Source organism: Lepisosteus platostomus, chromosome 10, assembly GCF_059453375.1.
Source record: "Lepisosteus platostomus isolate fLepPlt1 chromosome 10, fLepPlt1.hap1, whole genome shotgun sequence".
Taxonomy (NCBI): Eukaryota; Metazoa; Chordata; class Actinopteri; order Semionotiformes; family Lepisosteidae; genus Lepisosteus; species Lepisosteus platostomus.
This window is the reverse complement of record NC_142620.1, coordinates 22,768,126-22,789,095: the sequence shown is the minus strand read 5'-3', so window position 1 is coordinate 22,789,095 and position 20,970 is coordinate 22,768,126. Positions and strand designations below refer to the sequence as shown.

The 20,970-nt window shown below is 40.8% G+C and overlaps 1 protein-coding gene across 1 annotated transcript; it reads right to left on the bottom strand.

Moving 5' to 3' along the window:
- Positions 1-2,535: 2,535 nt before the first annotated feature.
- Positions 2,536-15,879, bottom strand: synj2bp (synaptojanin 2 binding protein). Its single transcript, XM_088648836.1, has 4 exons — positions 15,686-15,879; positions 10,110-10,246; positions 8,316-8,411; positions 2,536-6,648 (listed from the first exon to the last, which is right to left on the bottom strand). Exons 1-4 carry the CDS (start codon positions 15,747-15,749, stop codon positions 6,505-6,507), a joined length of 441 nt encoding a protein of 146 aa, XP_088504962.1. The 5' UTR covers positions 15,750-15,879; the 3' UTR covers positions 2,536-6,504.
- Positions 15,880-20,970: the final 5,091 nt, after the last annotated feature.

Here is a 20,970-nt window from a genome sequence, read left to right as displayed (position 1 = left end):
AATAGCTTCTCAATGCCAGCCAACACCTAGGAACACACAAAGAAATGACTGCAGTCTTGCGGGGTTTAAAATCATAATAGATGATGAAGAGGATGCAGTGGGGAAATTGCATTTCTGTTCCCACACACAGAGCAGCTAAAAGGTTGATGTCACTATTTTAAACATAATTTGGCAAGTAAGAATGGTGCTCTAGAAACCACAGTTTGGCCCTGGTGTCAAGCAATTAGGAGGAGGCTTCCAGAGGTCAGATCACACTGAACTGAAGATGTATCCATCTCAAAAACCTGGCATGCAGGTTAGGTTTTTCAGCTGCAGTTTGAATGAACAGTACACCTTGTAAGAGCATTCACCCATTCTTCTGGGTTTTGCACAGGAGGAATGGACAGGTACAATACAATCACAGCATGGAATTTGAAGATGAATGTGAACACTGAAAAGGTCTGAGATGAGAAAGTTGATTCAACAGTCTTTGCAGGAGGAGAAGAAAACTGTCTCATGAATTAGTGAAGAGACAAGTGTAAAGTGTTTGTTTAACATGCACCTGGTCTACTGAAGCAACACAATGCTGAATATACAAAACAAATGATACTGTTTTCTCAGCAGGATGGCCATGCACATACAGTAGAAGTAATTCATAAGATTGGTATGTCTGTTAGTTGATTTTTAAAGACCCTGCTAGTATCTTGCACAAAAAAATAAATAAAAAAATAAAAATTTTCAAGGGAAGCAGGACTTTTTCTTCATGCTTCCCTTGATGAATTTTACATTGTTTATATTGCTTTTGTTAAAAATAAAACCCAAATTGAAACAGTGCTTTTATCCTCAAATGGGTAAAACAGATCCCAATTCTGAACCTGTCTAGTTTTTATACTGCATATAAACATTTCGTAATGATAAAGCATGTACTCAGACTTGTATAGCAAGCACATCTGTACATAATAGGAAAGACAGAAAAGAAAAGATAGGAAAGCCTGAATAGATAATTGATCAAATTTCTGACATGCAAAAACATTATGGCCCTTCTAAGAACATCAATGTAGATCAATCAGTTTCTTTTTGGCAAACTGATCATGGCATGAGGTCATGCTGCATTCTGCTGAGCAGTCATTTTAACAGACGTGCGTTACTCTCCAGTTCTGACTGACTCTGGAAAAGCCGCAGCATTATTAGAACAATAATTTGCCATGCCATTACCTACCACCTAATTGAGAAATTTAAGAAACCCACCTAACAACAGTTCGATTCACTTTAAAGAGTTTAGAGCTCCATTGATTCCACAGATGTAAAGGAATCAACGATGCCTGGAGAGCAGTAGACGACATTAGACAGGTCTGCTATTGCTTTCAGGAATGGACCAGAGGCATGTTTACGATGTGTTGTGCATCTCACAAACTCAAATGTATTTTCCACTTAGGAAAAGGCTTGGTCTGATACTGATCTCAAGTCATTGGGAACCATGGTACATACCACATGTTATGTCTTTTCCACTGTTTTAGGCAGGATAGGTCTCTTCTACTGAACACATCATTCTCTAATGTTTTGCTAGGCATTTGCTAGTGTGTTTTTGGTTTTGAAGAGGTCTGTCAAAATCAAACTTAAACAATCCTTAAAAAACGAGGAAGCAGATTCTGAACAGTGCATTAAAGGCTCTTCACAAATTGTAGAATTCAAGTCAAGGGATGTTATGTTAAAGAATAAATGTAGAATGCATTGCTAATATCAAAGTACTGTCTCAGACTGCAATGTAAAATGCTTTGTTACCAGATCTCAAAAGGGACACTGCTGCTCTGGAATCTCTCAAAACAAGTGCAACAACAATAGTTTTAGTCTGAAAGCAGCAGTAGTCAACTTTGGAACCTGGACTCAGCACATTGTGAGCCTTTCTTCCTTAACTGTCACAGTGATCTACAGTACCTCAATTAATTAAGCACTTAAGGATCACAGGATCAATTCAGTGCTTAACGTACTGGAAAGTGCAAAGTCCTGTAATTCAGGTACCAAGACCGACTAGCCATGCATTAAAGGAATGTCTTAGATAGTTCAAAGGAAGTGAAACTCTCTGGCCCTGAACAAAGGGGACATGATTCAGGTATTCAAAATCCTCAAAGACACTAACAAAGGAAGCTCAATGAACTTGAACAAGAACAATGTTCTTCAAGACCAACAGTGAAACATAAGGACACACATGGTTACTAAAGTAAATTGCACTGAAAAGAGGTGGTGCTTTTTAAACCAAGGGTAGTGTGAGTCTAAATGGACTGAATGGCCTCCTCTTGTTTGTAACCCTTCTTGAGTTCAATGTGGTGACAGAGAAGCAATTACCAAGCTTTACTGTGAATGCTGATTCATCACTGCCTTTCAAGGAAAGGCTTTGCAAGCCTCTTGGATCAATAACTGCCAAGCTGCACAGGCTGGTGTTTTCCTCTCAGTGCATTTTTCTTACATTCCTCTGGGCGGCAGTACTATTGCCAAGTTTGAAATGACCACAATTGACTGCCCAGCAAAGCTACCCTGCGTAGAACAAAAAGTCATTAATGATTCTTGATTGTTTTATTGGCCTGATACAATCTCATTAAGGCAAGTGTTTACAGGCAATCTTGATTTGATATACAAGGAAACAGTCATACAGTAAAGGTACAAATATGGAATCAAATATTGCATATTGTGATACCGTTCAGGCTTTTCCAAAATTTCTTGATACTGTACAATCTTGCATCTCTAGATGCATCACTTCCACTCTCTGCTTAAGGCACACACTGTGCTACAGTCCAGAACATTTACTACTGACTTAGATTCCCCTTCTCTCCTGTGCTGCAAGCTTTAATCTCTCCCTCTGATATAAATCAACCCCTTCACAATGACTGACATACATTCACTCTCCCTGAATCAATACAGAATATAGAAAACACATCCTTTTTTCCAGGCTAAGGTCAGGCTGACAGTTTAGTTCACAATTTCCCTTCATCAACTCCACTGTAGGGCAAATATATCATCCACAAGTAACAAAGAACAACAAAATATATTTAACCTATTTCTTTTTGCACAACCTATTTCTTGAATATGCACAATCCTTATATTTCCTACTGTTTATGTACTAGTCTCGATTTAAGGCTTTCAACCAATTTTGAAACACAGTACACATTGTGCATGGCAAATAAATACTTTAATTATTTCCCTTAGAAAGCTACTGTTCTGCTGCACAGAAACATTAGATGTAAAACCACTAATCAAACAATCAGACCCAGGACCCAAGAGATGTGAGACATCGGTCAGGCTTAAGGGGAAGTTGTTAACTGGCACTTGCAAAAAAAGCAATTTTCAGTGCATTAGTATTTACAGAGAAGAATAGATGGTGATTCAATAAATGACTCCAGAAGAAAATAAAAGTACAGGAAACAAAATTAGGGAAGATATACAAATGATTAACTTTAACAGTCTGGGAAAAAGCTAATGCTTTAAAGTTTAAATAATTTACAAAAAGCCCTGTTGTGGGATCCTAACAGTACTATAGTCCATAAACATTATCAAGATGCAAAAGAAAACAGCATGATCTGCTGCTTTTAGCCTATAAACTTATCTGTTTGGCAGTCAAACTTCAGAAACTTTCACTTCTTAACCTAGAGTACTCTGGAATTCTTGATACTATAGCAACTTAAAATCTCCAATCTATTATGATCCGAGAAAACTTAGCAAAGAAAAATAACAATAGTCAGATTAAGACTTCAGATGTAATAAAACACTAAAGACTGAGGCTGCACTTATCAGTTGGCAGCATCACAGAGGTCATAAATCGAACAAGACAGCAAGTCTTGAGCTTAGACATGAATCCAGTCACACAAAGCGTGTGGGGTGAGGATTTCTCTCCTAAAGTTATCAAAGCTGAAATCAAGAAAATACTGACCCACTCACGCCTCTTGTGACTGTGCCTTATACCCAGATTGAAGTTTCAAGCATAGCCAGTTGTATCTTTAACCTTTCTCCTGAGCAGGAGCCTTCCAACCCCTACTTGTGCTATTGAACAGTTCGGTGATATAGTACTGCATATCAAATATAGTGGACTGAAGGTCACCAGCAGGAAGTAAAACTCAGTTTAGCAAAGCAAATTCAAACTACTCTCCTACTAAGCTTCCTGGTACTATGTAAAAGCACGTTGATATTTTTCATTTACTGTACCTTGTCATTTAAAATGCCCATTCTTTGACAGATAACATTTTTATATCATTCTAATTGTTGTTATACCCAATTGATGTGAAATAACCAGTTGTGTTTTGCATGTCTATGTACTGTAGCTATGAGCCCTGTGACCGTACACAGAGCAACAAGAAAGTGTAGACGGAACACCTTCAAGACATTTGTTAACAGTGCACAGGCCACAGGGCTCCAAACCGGAGGTCAGCACGAACTGGCAGGCCTCACCAACACCACCACATGCCTGCAAGTGCCCAATAAGCTCCAGTTGGAAGTGTGTTGCTGAGAGTTTAGAGAGCCCTAGTCAACTATGTCACCTTACCCTGCTGCATACAGCCATTTGTATTGGGGAATCATGGTCGTAGTCAGCCAGTGACATGGCTCTGGCTCAAACCCCTGAGCATAAAGGTCAACCTGCACTTGGGCGAGAGCCCGGTTGAGCCAGTTGGGAGGGCTCTGTAGGTATATTCCATCCATTCATTCTCCTTACTGCTTAACAGGTTTCCAGGGAGTCTTTGGGCTGTGGGAAGAAACTCACACAAATATGGGGAGAATATACAAACTCCACATCGATAGCACTTCGGGTCCAGTACCGCGAGACAGCAATGTTAACCACTGCACTGCCCCTGTACGTAACTGTTAAGTGTAAAAAGGAGATCCCATCACACAAATGCCTGTGATTACATTTAGCACTGATGTTTGACATTGTACAAATTATGTTTCTTAAATCTAAGAGTATTAACACAGGAAATTGTGGACAACATTTTTCTATAGCTATAAAACAAGCACTCAAATGTTGAAGCAAATTAAGAAATGCAATATTACTGTCAAAAATACTAGAAAAAAAAGTATTTAAGTGAATACAACATTAATGTTCCTTCAAGTTGATTTCTAATTACAATGAGATTTAATCTCAAATGCAAGCATATTTGTGAATTTAACTGTGAAACTGAGGAGAGCATTTACAGTATGTACAAAGTGCTCCATGTGTCTAGGATTTATCTGTATGTTCCCTCAAAACATGTGTCCCTCAAAACATGTGGAAGAATATGGAGCCCAGACTTCTCCTTAATATCTCTGTACTTTCTGAAGCTAAAAACAGACATTCAATCACGAAAGTCCAGGTAAAACATTAGGAACTGTACTACTATGAGCCTTCCAGAAGATGGCAGTAGACAATGAAGAAAAAGCTTACTTTTTATGAACATTTTTTTAGGATGGCTAGCTTTTTTGAGGGCAGGATAGCTGGACTTTACCTACATATTAAACATTCTGTTGCCCATGTCATTTCTTTAATTTCATGTAATGTCTTTCATTAATTTCTTTTTATAAAATAGAAATGTATAGGCCTCAACATACTCATAAGACCAATGCATTGTTTTAGTCCACTAGTAGCATGTTTTAAGACTAATGTCAAATCTGTCAAATTAAATAGGAAAAGTATAGAATTAGTCAGATGCAGAAATGTGTCTCTGACCTGTGAAAGAGTTACCTAATTAAAGAATTGTGTGATAAGTATCTTTATTTCCTGATGCATTCCAAAATCTTTGTGGTGTATAAAAAAAGAGATTGTAATATTAACCAAAATGCTGCTTGTGCCATTAGCCTTACTCCCTGTTCTGTGCAATATGCAAGCATGGTGAAGTGTGCATGGAAAGACAGCTATTTCTACAGCCAAAATGCTTCTTAGGAGAAATGCAGTTTGATCTTATATTTACAATAAAATGCATATTACCCCACATTCTAGCCAAGTTGGTTGTTTTGTAATAACACAACAGCAGTAAATTGTGTTGTATTGGAAAAGTGACAAAAAGACACTCATTAGAAATGGAAATTTAAGAGGTCCAAGAAGAAAAGTAAAATACAACAAAATTATAAGAGCGCATATTGTGATAATGGCCACTTTTTTAAACTGAACAATGTCCTATTAAGATCACTCTGGGCCAACAAAATTCACTTCACTGGCAGATCTGTTTGATCTCTGTGGCTAAGTGTCTGCTTTCCCAAACACCTCCGTAGTGAGAGGAAAATGTGTGGGAACACTGAGGCCAGTTAAGCACTTCACAAGCCTCTCATCCGTTTTCCCCCACATTCTGATGCCCCCCAGTCAATGTGACTGCTCCCTTGAGATTTGGCACGATTCTGTAAATCTTCTCTCTTCTAGGGCTGAATTGTACATTTTAAGCAGCTGCAACGATCACAAAATAAAAAATAATACCTAACAATAAAATAAGGAAAAGTGGCTTCTCTCTTTTTTTTTGGCCTAAGTGAATAAATCAGTCCCAGTTTTTCTTTCACATTAAAAAAAAAAACAACTTAAAAGTGCCTCCTCGTATTGGATCGGAAATAGAGGAAGGCAGCCACTGCGACTCCTGCTGCCGAGATGGTCAGGACGATCCACATGGGAATGGGGGGCTCGTCAGGTCTGGGTACCACAGGGCCATTCGCTGGCGCTGGAGGCTGTGGAGGTGAAACAGCCAGCTGTTAGGTAGTCAACCCTTGCAGAAACATTTTGGAAACCTTAGATTTTCAAGCTAACAAAAACGTTTTTGCAGAAATCTCTTAATCAAGACACTAAACGGTGATTTCCACTACACCCACTAAAAATCCCATGGTCACTATTTGAAATCACAGGGGCGCTCACCCAGGTGTCCTAGCTCATGTCAGATTTATGAAATGCCCGAATTATCCCGTTGGGGTAACTGTTGAAATTCTTCATTTTGCTGGCTTGCCTTGCTATGCCCTTGATGTGCTGATGTGGAACAGCAGTCATTTGTCTCACCACTACACAGGGACGTTTACATCATGGACAATGACATAGTACCTTCTTATCTTTAAAACACTTTTATAACCTTTGGATTGACAATATAAATACATAACATTATTATTAGAGTTATTGACATAATGCTGAATTTTTTATTCTCTTGCTAATCATCTCTATAAGAAGTGGGGTAGGGATCTCCCGAGAAGTGTAACCACAAAAGGCATCTGATTAGAGTGGTGGTGGAGCAGGAATCCCTGAGGAGCAACACACAACCAGAGCCCCTGTTGGTGCGGGTGGGAAGAATTAATAATGGATTTCTCAGCTATCCAGGAAAATGCATCTCCTGTGACTTTCTGACTTTTCTTCAGGTTTGAAGAGAGATCAGTGTGGACCTCTAACTTATGTGCACATCTCATTTTTTCCCCGCTTACAGGAGTTGTAGCTTTAAAATCTACAAGTCCATATTTCCAACTGGGTGAAAATAAAATTAACAGGCATTTACCGCTTTCTTTGGAATAAAAAAAAACATTTTCCACGACATGTTTCAACAAGCACCTTGCCTCTAAATAGTCTGCTATTAAGTGTATAAGTGTACAGAGCAGAGGCTGAAGCTGGGCAGAACAGCACAGACACGCTCTCCGGTGTTGCTGTAACTTGTTAAATTAGCTAGGGCCTTTTATGCCTACGGCTGAAGACTGCAGTGAGAGGCCTCCACCACTGGAAAAAATGCATGTATAAGGGGAGCAATTCCTAAAGCTGATGCGAACAGGACGTGACGTATTATGTAAAAATACAGGAGCAGGTCACATAACCAGGAACTGAGTGTCACCAGTACCCCCAGATGGCAAGTCTCAGCATCCGTTATGGACTGCAAAAGGAAAGAGAACGGAGCTTGCAAGCATCAAACACAATAGCAAAGCTGACCCTATGTCACAGGGATAAGATACCGTTTAAAAGGGGCCTCCAGTTACATGGACAACTTAACTAAGGCTTTGTTGCTGCTGTTCCTATCCTTGCAGAGCAGGAGCTAACTCTTATCAATACAAAGAAATCCTGAACAGGCGACATGACTAGCAAACCTCTCAAGAGGATCTAAATATTTCCTCAGAGAATGAGATCTCCACACCCATAGCCTTCAGCACTGGAAAACTACATTAAGACTTTCAAAATGCTACTCTTGATAAAAATTTCTGCACTTGAAGAAACTTTCCTTTGGCAGCACTAGATCATGATGCCCCTTTTCCACAGGCGCAGATAAGCCGCGAATGACTATGGGTGGCAGCATCAGCTCCAGAGCACCAGGGGCTAAGCGCAATGGCGTCTCCTCCCTCTGGTCAGCCCTCTGCCCCACACCGGTACTCACCCTCTGTTGCACCCGGAGCAGCACGTCCTCCCCCGCCGTTCGGAAGAGCTCCACAGCCTCGGAGTGAGACAGGTTCTCCAGCCGGCGCCCATTAATCTGCACCACAGGAGGCAACGGGTGAGCAGCTGGGCCACGACAGATGCCCCATTTGGTTAGCAGACGCAGTGTGGGATGAGCTCACAAGGGTGAAGCACAAGAGCAGAACCCACAGGAGGGGCACAGGTGACACACATGGCACCTGAAAAGGAGTCTCCTCTTACGTGCACTGTATCTAAGACGGCAACAGGAGAACCTTATGACAATCCCAGCCTCTCCCTTCATTTTTCTATTTGTACCTGACTATTTGAAATGGATGAAACCAACATGTGAATACATCTTACTACATGACAAGAAGGTTCAGTTCACCGACGGTACAATGAATACTAAGAGAATGCAGTTCCAGTTCCTCTTGACAGTTTTCCCAACAGAAACAACTGAAAACAACAAACAGATTGGAAAATGAAATCAAAAACAGAGCATTATCATTTTTCAGCTTCCACCTTTTAAGAGGCGTCTGCCTTGGTGAAATGTGTTGAAGAGGGGGGAAATATTCGGAAATTCCTTTAAACTGGCTGGTTCCTCACTTACCAAACTGAAACTGAGGCATGGTCAGATTTCTAAAAAAACGTTTTCAAATGATTTTCCATCTGTGCTGGAATTCCAAGAAATAAAGGCCAAAATAATACACAGCAAATTTACACCACTGTCAGAAAAACAGAAACAGACATGGCAAAATTTCTAAAACATACAATTATTAACAGCCAGTCACAATTCTGGATTTAAAATGCTTAATCCTCTTACGGGTGTACAGGACTGTCAATACAAAAAGACTGAGGTGTAGCTGCTACAGCATACGCCCTGCCACGCCACACAGCTGGTCTACATGGGTGTGTCTTGATGCTCAGACAGGAACTTCAATACAGAACGCCTAAAATCCTCAGCTAAGATACTGAATTTCTCACTGAAATGGTAACAGTTTTTTGTTTATAAATGTATTCAAGTATTACAGTATTTATCCATTTTTTTTGGAAGTAAGAGATACTGATAATAAGCCTGCATTTGCTTTTACTGCACTGTTGATACAGATTTTGAAATCCTTGGCAACTAATTCCTGCAGTGCAATGTTTCAAGAAAAGGCTGGATGAATTCCTCAGACCAATGAGCTACCACCTGCCAAACAGGCTAGATGGGCTAAATGACCTCCTCTCATTTGTAACTGTTCTTAACCACTTGCCTGATTCACCTACATTTGACAAACTACAGTTTCACTGTAGGCAGACATGTAATTTCTATATTTCAAATATACAGTAGGTATCAAAAGTCTACACACCCTTATTGAAATGTCAGTTTTAGTAGATGTAAAGGCTGAAAAAAAAGACAAATCACGTCAGACCTTACTAGTATTTACTGAAATTTACTGGTCGCCTTTAAGAAAGGGAGAAAAAACAGTGTTATAGATTCAACTTCGACTGCTGTATCAGGGCTGCTTTTGAAACTTAAAACAGTGAAAAACTGTGCTAACACATTTCCTTCCATGAGCATGTTTTGCTTTGAATGGTGTTTATCTTTAGCAAATAAAATCAAAATGTTCACATCTTGTCAGAATATTCCAACTTGGAAAACTCATGATTAACCACACAGTCTGCACGTGTAAAAAAAAGCATTTCAAACCCTTGTACAATCCTCACCCTCCACCTCCATCACCACCACAATTCAAAGTCCCCAATCTCCAGCTCCACAATTGCTTATGCTTACCGCCAGGATTTTGTCCCCCTCCTGTAGCCGCCCGTCCTGCGCCGCAGCCCCGTTCTCCTTGATCTTCGCCACGTAGATGCCGCTATCGTTAAAGACGTACTGCTGATCTGTGCCACCAACGATGTTGAACCCCAGCCCTGGGAACACGGTCACAGACAGAGGGGTTTCAGTGTGAGAACAGATGCACCTGGACACAAGAACAAGAACCGCCATTCCAACCTCTGTGTTGGCCCACCCGGTAGATACATCTGTTCTGACCAAACTATCCTCCTCCCCACATGTCCGGATGGTGCCCAGGCTGGGCACCATATGAGTTGGATGCTGCATCACTGCCATGGATGCAAGAGGGACATCGTGGATATAGCTGTTTCGGAGGATTTTGCTGATCTACGGATGTCTGCATGAAGTACTGTCATACAGTAGACGTGATGGATGGATTAATACCTGTATTCATTTATTACTTTTTTTAATTGCATAATGTTAGCATGTCCAAAGGGGTTGGGCAGCCAGTTGACCTTGGACCCCTAGAGGTTTTTTTTTCTCCTTACTAAGGAGTTTTTGGTTCCTCTCCTCCATTGTCTTCTGGTCTTTTCTATTCTGTATTCACAACATGTATGGTCACTTGCTTTGTTAAGCGCCTTGGGACAACCTTGTTATGAAAGGCACTATATAAAAATAAATTGAATTGAACCTGCCCCCATTTCCAAACGAGGGTTACTCACAGGAAGCTCCTGAACGGTACACCCAGTGAAGACACTTGCTCCGAGTACATGTGGAGCTCTGAGTCCAGAGGTATGAGCCCACAACCATGTCATTTCATTAGCAGACCAGGACCACGATTCTTTCGGATCTTGGTGAAACAGTGATTTCATGAGAGCCTGCGAGCTCTCAGTAATGAGAAACAATACTCTGTCAATTGGAGCACACAGTGTTCACAATCTACAGAACTTCTATATCCTTTTTTAACCCCAACTCAGGCCACAAGGGGAGGCAAAAGTCTGGCTCAGGGCTGATTGCTGTAATTTCTAAACATGTCCTGATCTTTAGAAACATTCAAATTTGTTCTGTTATTAACTGAGAAAAAAATGCAAGTGTTTATTACAACAGCCAACAAAGTCCTCACTAACCTTACTAAAGTGGAACATGATGAGGACATCACTTCAGGCCAAGACAGCAATTCACATTTCTCAGGGCAGTTTCGATGTTAATGGCAATTCAGTCTGCTCATCAATTTTAGATGAGAAAATATATAGTTGTGTTATTAGCGTGTATGTCTGAGCATTTCTAGTAACTAGGCCCAGAGAAGACCTAAATCTAAAACTTTCTTTGTAGGAAACACAGTTTTGTCCTTGTAGAATTTAGAAAAATGTACTGCTGATGATTATGTATACAAATGACTCGCGTACCTTCATATTGTGCAGTGAAAGACTCATTATAATGCAATTCATCTTTTTCCATGGTCAGTTTATTGTACAGTACATCTTTTTTTTTCATTATTAACATTCAAATATTTAATGAGCATTGAAAACAGAAAGGTAGAAAACGCCTTCTGTGTTTCTAACTATTGTTCCCAGCTTTCATTTATGTCACAAGGTACAGAGACCAAGCACCTATCTGTACTCTGACCTTCACACACCTCAAGTCCTCTCCTGAGAGCTGTGCTATCCAGATTAAAAAAAAAAAAACATCAGTAAAACAGAAAGTGAAACAGCTCGTGATGACAAGGTCATTGGAAGAAAACCAGTCTCAAGTTTTCTCGTTTTTAAACAGCTGGAGCAGAAAGGAACTGAAAAGGTTTAGATGTTAATCTCTCCAGCTGACATCTGCTGCCAAAACACATTTCCATCACAGACAGCTCTAGAGCCACATACATACTGAGGGACACACAAGGAGCAGCCTTCTTACATCCAATGTATTTGTCAAATTATTAGGGCACTGTTCAAGTTCCTTTTTTCTCTCGCAACAGAAATTGAAAAATATAAAAACAACATCAGCTGATGAAATGTAAATGCAAGCTGTTAACTGACAGAGCACTGATTCAGCCCCCAGATTTAAGGCTGTTCTTGACTTTGTATCTCATAAACTAAGTAAGGGGAAGCCTGTGAGGACCTTCATGACTTCTTTGATCTGCATAATCATTCCTTACAAATTTCCACTCACAGTATCGGGGAGTTTTTCCAAATCTATCCCAAACATAGATACCCAGCTTTCACTCCTGAGCAGATACAGTCTGTTGAAAAACAACGGGACAAACATTTTGGAAAAACTACCTTATACTTGAGACGACAAGGAATTCTTATGCTCCATGTATCAAATCAAATCAAGCACAACTATGAAGGTTTATTCATGAAACTCAACTACATCTGCGGGAAACCAAAACAATGAGAACAGTTGTGTTAGTAGGGTTAGCAGCTCATATTCCTGTAAACTTAATAGACGTTCATCCATAATCATCCAGAATCCATAACCTTGCCCTACACATCCTATAACTGTGAGCTATTATTTTTCCAGTGCAATGATGTGCTTAAATATTACCAAGGACTATCTCAGAGAGGTCAGGGAATCAGCTGTTGCACGGTTTTAGAAAGCATGTCATTAAATCTACATAATTAAGGTGAACAAGAGGATCTTCCATTTTCATTGTTTGCTTTAGCCAAATTCTCCACATCTCATCTCCTTCTCCAAGACCTACTTTCTAGATTTCAAGCACATGTTTCCTGACCCATACAAGATCCTTTTTGGGCAAAGGATCCAAAAAGACCAAAAGGGATGCAAAACAAGATTAGTAGGTAAAACAAACATTTGAACTTCACACACAGAATATTAAGCGATGTTGTTTACATGGGACATGAGACTTACTTCTTGGAATACACTTACAGAAATAAAGATCTGGAATCAACTAAAATCAAATGTCTGTGTGTAGTGCTGACGTTTGCTGCGTGACACCTTTTTCAACGGGACACTTCTGTCGGCAAACTAGAACCCAGGTGTTCCAAATAACCATTTATTTCATTATATCACCCTTCACTACATAGTAACAGTGTGGCATACTGACGTGATTTTACGTTTTCTGTGCTTCTATAAATGACAACCAGCAACAACGCATCCTCACTGGAGCAAAGAATACAAGCATTGCTTGGGATGGGCTCTGGCTTCATGAACATTTGTGTAGCTCGAAAACCCTTTGGAAAAGCCAAGCGTCAGCTGTATTCTCAAGAATTCCCTGCAGGAAGGAAAATGAACTAGGATCTATTTACAGCACCTGCAGATCTGACAACCTTTAAATTAGGGTGGAATTTTTTTCAAGATGTGTTACAGCCTCCAGAAATCCCAAACTTGACACTTTGAAGAGATTAGGCTCCTTAGACTGATAGAGGCTCCTTTAAGGCTTTGCTGAGATATATTTCTTCACAAGAAAGGCAGAAACCTCATTTATTTCTTCTTCTGTTTTATCATTAGTCCAGTCCATATACCCCATGCACATTTTGAAGATCCTACAATTATCCACAGATCCACTGTTTATACAGCATTACTCTGCACTGCTGTTGTGCTACCGGGCTACATAGATATCGAATTCCTTTTGCTCCATTTTGACTGGTTATGTTTCTTCACCCACATGAACTACTGACCTTTCCAATTCATTGTATTTCTATGACTTGAACTACTTCGGCCTGTTTGTAAAGTGCATTTTCTTTTGCAACTCTTAAGGACTCTCTTGCAGTCAAACACATAAACATACAGTGCCTTGTAGAAGTGTGCACTCTTCCAAAGATGGCCCATTGTGTTGAACTTTCAATGATGTATACACTTTTTAAATTTATGGGTGAAGGAAGTTCAATCTCACCCAAAACCGCAAAGAAAAATAAAAAATTAAAATGTTTATTGTATAAGTATTCTTTCCCCAAGTCAATACTTGGTAAAAACACCTCTCACAGCGATGACAGCTATGATTTTTTTTTATATGTCTCTTAACTTCGCACAACGGAATGGTGCGATTGTTGTCCATTTGCAAACTTGCTCAAGCTCTGTCAAGTTGGTTGGGAAGTCTTGTCACAAATGAACTATTGGATTTAACACAGACGTTTGATTAATCCACGCAAGTGTTTAACAAAGTCCAGGTAAATCAAAAACAAAACAAGTAAGCAACCAGGCCCCCCCAACAGACCAGATCCTGTCTTATCCCTTTTTTACTTCCCTGGTTTCCTGAAGGGAAATACCAAGACCTGCTAGCGATTGTAAGGTCACAAGAGGTGATGTGTCTTATACAGCATCCGGGAATATCATGCCAATATGCTGTTAAGATACTTGCAAGTATTTGAAAGGCATGTGGTACTTAATAGAACTATAAAGAGAAGCAATGCAGGCCCCCCAAAAAAGAGTTAATTCTGCCGTTTTATTCAGGAACTTTATTTTTTGCAAGTCCCAATGTTTTGCAACAGTCCAAAATATGTCATCTATATTCCCCTCAACTCTGATGATACACTCGTATACGCTAGTGCTACACTCCTACTACAGACCGTACACTTGTATACGCTGGTGATACACTCCTACTACAGACCATTCACCACTCGTATACCGTGATCCTGTATTCATACCGCGATTACTTACACTGAGAGGCTGGTCGTTTCAGGCGGCACACGTAACAATGTCCACGCAGATAAGAGCGTCATCAACCCTGATGTTTCGCTAACTGGACGCAGTGCTGAGTTGCTCCCAAGATGGACTGAAATACTGAAACATTTGAATCCAAACCAGAATGGCCTCCTCTTTTCAGACTTATGACGTCCTGCATATAGAAAAATATAACCTCCAGAATGAAACCCGACCTAATTACTGTATAACCTCAATTATTCAATACATTCCCATAACTGAATAGCGGTGATTAACTTAGAGAAGTAGATTACTTGTTTTTACCTATATCACCTACATGGTGCTGTAGAGCTCTGCACACCAGCTCAGGAGGCGAGCAGTTCACTTTCATTTCTGTGGAAATCCACAGGAATAAACACTGAAGCGTCACTTCAGAAATACAAAATACCGCCAGTTACAACCCAGTAAGATGCAATGAAATCTTTTGACCGCTTACTTTTCTGACACTTAATAATGGATATGTTTTTTTAAAAGAAAGAGTAGCAACAAGTTCGGTTTTGGCTACTTAACAGCGAGGAAGCTCTACGTAACAAACATTGAGTTTAGATATTAGGGACACAACGGCCATATACAGACGAGCAACCATTGCAAAAGATATGAAACTTGAACATATTCTCTTTTCACTCAATGCGTACTATGCTTTCTCTATACTATAAAGAAATACCGCAGCACCAGCCAACTTTAAGTGACACAATAAAATCTAATGCAAACCTAATAGTTTTCAACCCTTGTAGCAGAAAGTTAAATGACCGACTAATCAAGAGCTTCTGTACGTTGCATACGCGTAAAACACAGGGACACAAATTATGCATTATGTTAAAGTTCATTCTGGCAGAACAGGCCCGACACAGGCTGCGCTCACGTCCCCAGCACAGAGCCCCGACTGCCCGGACAACCTGGAGACTGCTGCCTTCCAGTGCTCTTACCCGAGGGTCCTCTCTTCAAGCTGATATCTACTACTGTGGACGCGTTATGCATCGCTCCGTTCATGCTGACTGAACAACGAGTGCTTAACGCCTTATTAAATATGTATTTTTAGTCCACTAAGCAACTGAAGGTGAACTTATAGTTTCGCATGGAGCCCGCATCTCGCACTCGCTGCTGGGAAATGCGGTTTTTTGCAGCCCTGCGAGGAGCCGGAACGACAGTTCCCAGAATACCCAGAGGTTCTTTCCACGTTCACGAATGCAACTGGTCCCTAATAAATTTTAATAAGCCCGTTCAGGTACACGCGAGAACGCATGCAGTTGTGTAAGATGTGATATTGCGTTGAATTAAATCTGCCTTTCTCGCAGCTCCTCATTTATACACATTGTCATAATATATGTGATATTCCACGTAAATGTAGAACATTAATTATGATGCATTTGTATTGTAAATGCTTGTAGATGTATTAATTGTATGTTTTGGTAACACTGAAATTCATTGGTCATCCCAATAAAGCTTCTTGAATTGAATTAATTACCAATGTATGCAAGGTGACGCAGTAAACCCGCATCGAATCTAATATATAAATGATCGTAGAATGAGAAAAACAATGCATATGGATTCATTCCGTATTTGTGTTGTATTTTAGAATCGTCTGCACCCCGCAGGGATTTACCTTGATCATCAAAATGTATGTTCTTTCTACCACATTTCCTATACACGTAAACGTCTCTAGCGGAGTTTAAGGGACTTTGTTCTTTTGTACTGGCTGCAATTTCCCTTGCGGAAGTGGCGTTATAGATAGACGAGGAGAGGAGACGGTATCTTGCGTCCTTGAGGTCCTGACTCTCTGTGGTCATTAAAAATCCCAGGGCGTTTCTCGAAAAGAGTAGGGGTGTAACCCCAGCATCCTGGCCAAATTTCCCATTGGCCCTTACCAATCATGGCCTCCTAATAATCCCCATCTATGAATTGACTTCATCACTCTGTTCTCCTCCCCACTGATAACTGATGTGTGGTGAGCGTTCTGGCGCACTATGGCTGCCGTCGCATCATCCAGGTGGATGCTGCACATTGGTGGTGGTGGAGGGGAGTCCCCATTACCTGTAAAGTGCTTTGAGTGGAGTGTCCGAACCATTTGGCGGCAGCGACTCTTGACCTACTTTGGTCCATAACCCCAAGCCTTCTCTTATGTCTAGAACGGTGTCCCCCTAGGCATGATGTCATAATTCTGTCAGTACCTCTCGCCTGCTGCTTGAGCTTGGCTGGCAGTGTACTTATGGGCTGTGGACAGTGGCTCCTGGAACAGTGGCTGAAGGACCTGTTGAAAAGTACTTTGCACATCGTCTCTGCTTCTTGGTCTGGAAGGCACTTTCAGCTAGTGTCCGTTGCCTTTAGCACAAAGTGGTTAACTCCATGGTTCCTTGGGAGAGGGCCCGGAATGTTGGTAGATAAGATAAGATCTGCATTAGGAATTCGTCTTTTTACATACCCCAGCTGGCTTTCCATGAGACACAGACACAGAGAGAGGCTGGGGGTCAGAGTGCAGGGTCAGCCATTTATAGAGCACCCCTGGAGCAGTGGGGGGCTAAGGGCCTTGCTCAGGGACCCAGCAGAGTAGGATTCCTCTGCCAGCCGTGGGATTTGAACTAGCAACCTTCCAACCACAGGCGCAGATCCTTAGCCACAGTGCCACCACTCCACCCACTGACAGCCGTTCTCTGCAGAGCTAAACTGACTGGAAACGGTTGCAGGGGAAAACCGAGACTGCTCCTGTGATCTTATTCAGGCTACACAGTCATCACAGAGGCGGCAGTAAGCTTTAACATCTACAGACATGCGGCCCTTAGTAGTAAGCCTGGAGAAGCCGGGAGAGTGTCTTGGTGACCCATCCCAGGTGAACCAGGATGGGCTTCCAGGATCTTGGGTCTCAGGGCAGCCAGAACCACTACCTGCCATAGCATTTTTTTGGAAGTGGGGTGAACCCAGCGCCTTTTTAGTACATCTCAGTGAAATCTCAAGCCTGGCCACTGCGAACAGTGTGCTTTAATAAAGGGAGTTAGTGCTGCCATTTGTCCCACGAGGGGCGCTTTCCAGTTCTCAGCCACCTTTGGGCCAGTTGGAGCTCCAGGTCCAGGCAAGTACTCCAGCAGGGTAACTCAGCAGCTTGTAACAGGCAGGGCATCATGGTCTGCATCCTGCAACTGACTGCACTAGCAGTTGGCACAATTGTCTTCTGCACAAGGTCATCTGGATGGGGCATCTGCATACTGGTGACGTGGCTTGGTGCCGTACCGAGCACTGGTACTTCTGGAGCTTCTTAATCCACCAAGCCACCTGTCCCTCTGTTTCACTGAAAGCCAGCACAGTGCAGAGTGTTCAGTGCGAATGGTGAGTGGTGCTTGAGGAGCTCCACTGCGTCTATCACTGCTAACAGCTACCATGTGGTGACACAGTAATTGCACTGTGCTATGCTGAGGGTGCAGCTTTAATAGGCGACCACCCTCTCCACTCCCTGGCTTTTGAAAGAGGACAGTGCCAATGCCTTCATCACTGGCATTGATGATCAGTGGGATCTAGTGTGCTGGGGCATTACACAGTGCAAGCTTGAGGGGCGTCAAAGTCACACTTATGCTCCTCACTCTAGCTGAATGATGTGAGCTTGTGCAGGGGCACAGCAATGGTGGTGAATTCACCCACGAAGTGACACCTACTTAGGAAAGCTCTGAGGTGTTTCAATTTGCTGTATGTGGGCTGGACTCACTTACCTTATCTTTCTCTGTGGCTCCTCTAGCCTCACTCAGTTTAGGAGTGGTTTAGGAAAGAGACTTATTGAACTTTTTGAGATGAGGAAAAGCAGATATGCTGAGGAAATAAGCTCTGTTGTACCTTCTCAGTTGAAACTAAATTAGCTAACTGCACTTGGAGACATTTGTGAGGGATCACCAAAAGTCAAGTCTGTGTGCTGAATTTGAAAATTCTACATGTAATTAATAAGGAGAAAAAAAGTATTTATGGACCAAACTGCCTCGAATCTGTTATGTAGAATAGACAGATCATTGATCATCATCAATGCTGTTATGTGTGCAACGCATGCATTCCAAGACCTAATTCACAAAAAACAAATCTTGTAATCATATAACATAATATCCAGATTATTTAAATGTAATATAATAATATAATTATGTATGTGAAAGTCTGGCGTCTAAAAGTACGTACTGTATTACTCGAGTCCTTTTTTCCTTTAACAAATCAAATATACCGAGATGCATTCAGTTACCTGTGCAACGCGACGTGGGGTAGAAGTCCCTTGAAGCGCTGGAATGTGCTGCCACCTAGTGGGATGATTAGGTGATGAGCATGGGGTTGAAAGTCGGGAACAACATTTTTTTATTTTCAGAATTTCAAACATAAAAGTTTGAAGTGATCTGAGGTTGTGGAGAGACTGCTCTCGTCTCCTTTTATTACCGAGAACTGTGGTTAGAAGAAGGCAGGATACATGACGTCATTCACACCAAAACAAAATTCATGGTAGTAGAAACCAACACCTTTCATTCTGTATCCAGTTGCGGACATTGCTCTCCTACTAAATATGGGATTCCCAACTCTGGTTCTGGGAACCCTCACACCTGCTGGTTTTCATGCCGGTCGGGACTTTTAGATCAACTGAATTTTTAATTCAATTTAAAAGTTAGAGCTGAGAAAGTGTGTCCAATAGCAGTACCCATTCTCTGATTCCGTAATGTGCTTTATATCTTCATGTCTTTTCTCTCTCCCTCACGCCTGATGAAGGTTCAATAGCTGAAAGTTGAGTTTTTTCCCCTCTTTCTGTTTTTCAATAGAAAATGTTTTCTAATTACACTCTGTGTGTTCTTATGCAGCAAGCTCACTCAAGCTGTCCATTCCAGCCTGAAATGACGAGAATTTTGATGTTAGGTTGAAAATTGAAATAGTCTGTCATTGAAAAGGCAAAATTCAAAGAACAACTTCAGAAGACACAGACTCATAGGGACAGTGTATGTCACTTCAGTCTCAAATGGAATTTGGTTGGCATTATACAGCATGTAGGCTAATTCCTGGAGGTGTGTTTATTATTGCATTATTACATCCAATTAGTGAGTCTGACCCTTTACTTAAACCAGATTTCTTGAGACATCAAACGAGATTAAAAATGTCCAAGTTACTGTCCAAGTTACTAAATTGTGAAGAGACCATTTGTTGCTGTTGTTCTAGATGAGGTCTCAGATGTAGCTAGCATGCCTGTCTTTCATCTGCAATGAATGATAGCAGTGGTGTGGAACTCTTTGTTGAATATTTGAAACAAACTTTCACACCATGTTGATGTGGTGTGCCTCAAATTTAAATATGGCAACAGTTATGATGTGATAATTAAGGATATTTCAGAAACAATTTATATTTTCTCTTTTTACTTTTTGTTTGTTGCTGCAAAGCTGAGAAAAAGATTGAAAACATGAGCCTAACAAACAACATTTAACAGAACAAATATTGGATACCAATATTGGTTTGGGTTTTTTTTCAAATGTGGTCAAGTTGTTGTTTTTGTTCATTTCCAAATTGGTCTGAGCCTCTTGAAAAACTGTGTGGATTTCTTTTAATTGGAGGATTGTACAGATTTTTAATCAACCCCATGGAAAGTTGTGTTAAAAATCTAGCAGAAGGGGGATTTCCATCCTTGTTCTCAGCCATGCTTTCTGTCCTCACTTAATAACATAAGACAAGCCACAAACCAGAGGCCATTTTGGCTCATCTAGCTAATTGGTTAGTTAGTGCTTAATCGACTCAAGGCAGTGTTTCAGTTTCTACAACATGGCTGGATGTCTTGTTCCGGATTCCCACAACATTTTGAGTAAACTTACACATAGTATCCATATGAGCCTTCTGGTTTGTGTTTCACTGTTCATTCTGAACTGTTTGGGGAGACTCTGTAAATACCTTGGAGGATTATGAATACTTAAGTCAGGTCACCTCAACATCTGCTCTGTTCAAAACTAAGAAGGCTCAGTTTTTTTAGTGCAGAACATTCCTTTAAGCCCAAGAATGTATACCGTATGGTTCCTCTTGTCTTGATTGAACTGTATTTAGTTTGTGTATTTCCCATGTCTCTATGTGCCTAAGATGCACATAATTTTAAATTTGATTCTTTAAAATTAAAATAATCAGTTAATAAATACATTGAACAGTTTCACTGTGATTATTTTATACGTCACACTGGTTAGTTTCATTTGTTGTGTTAAGTAAGAGATGATCTGGGAACAAAAACTGA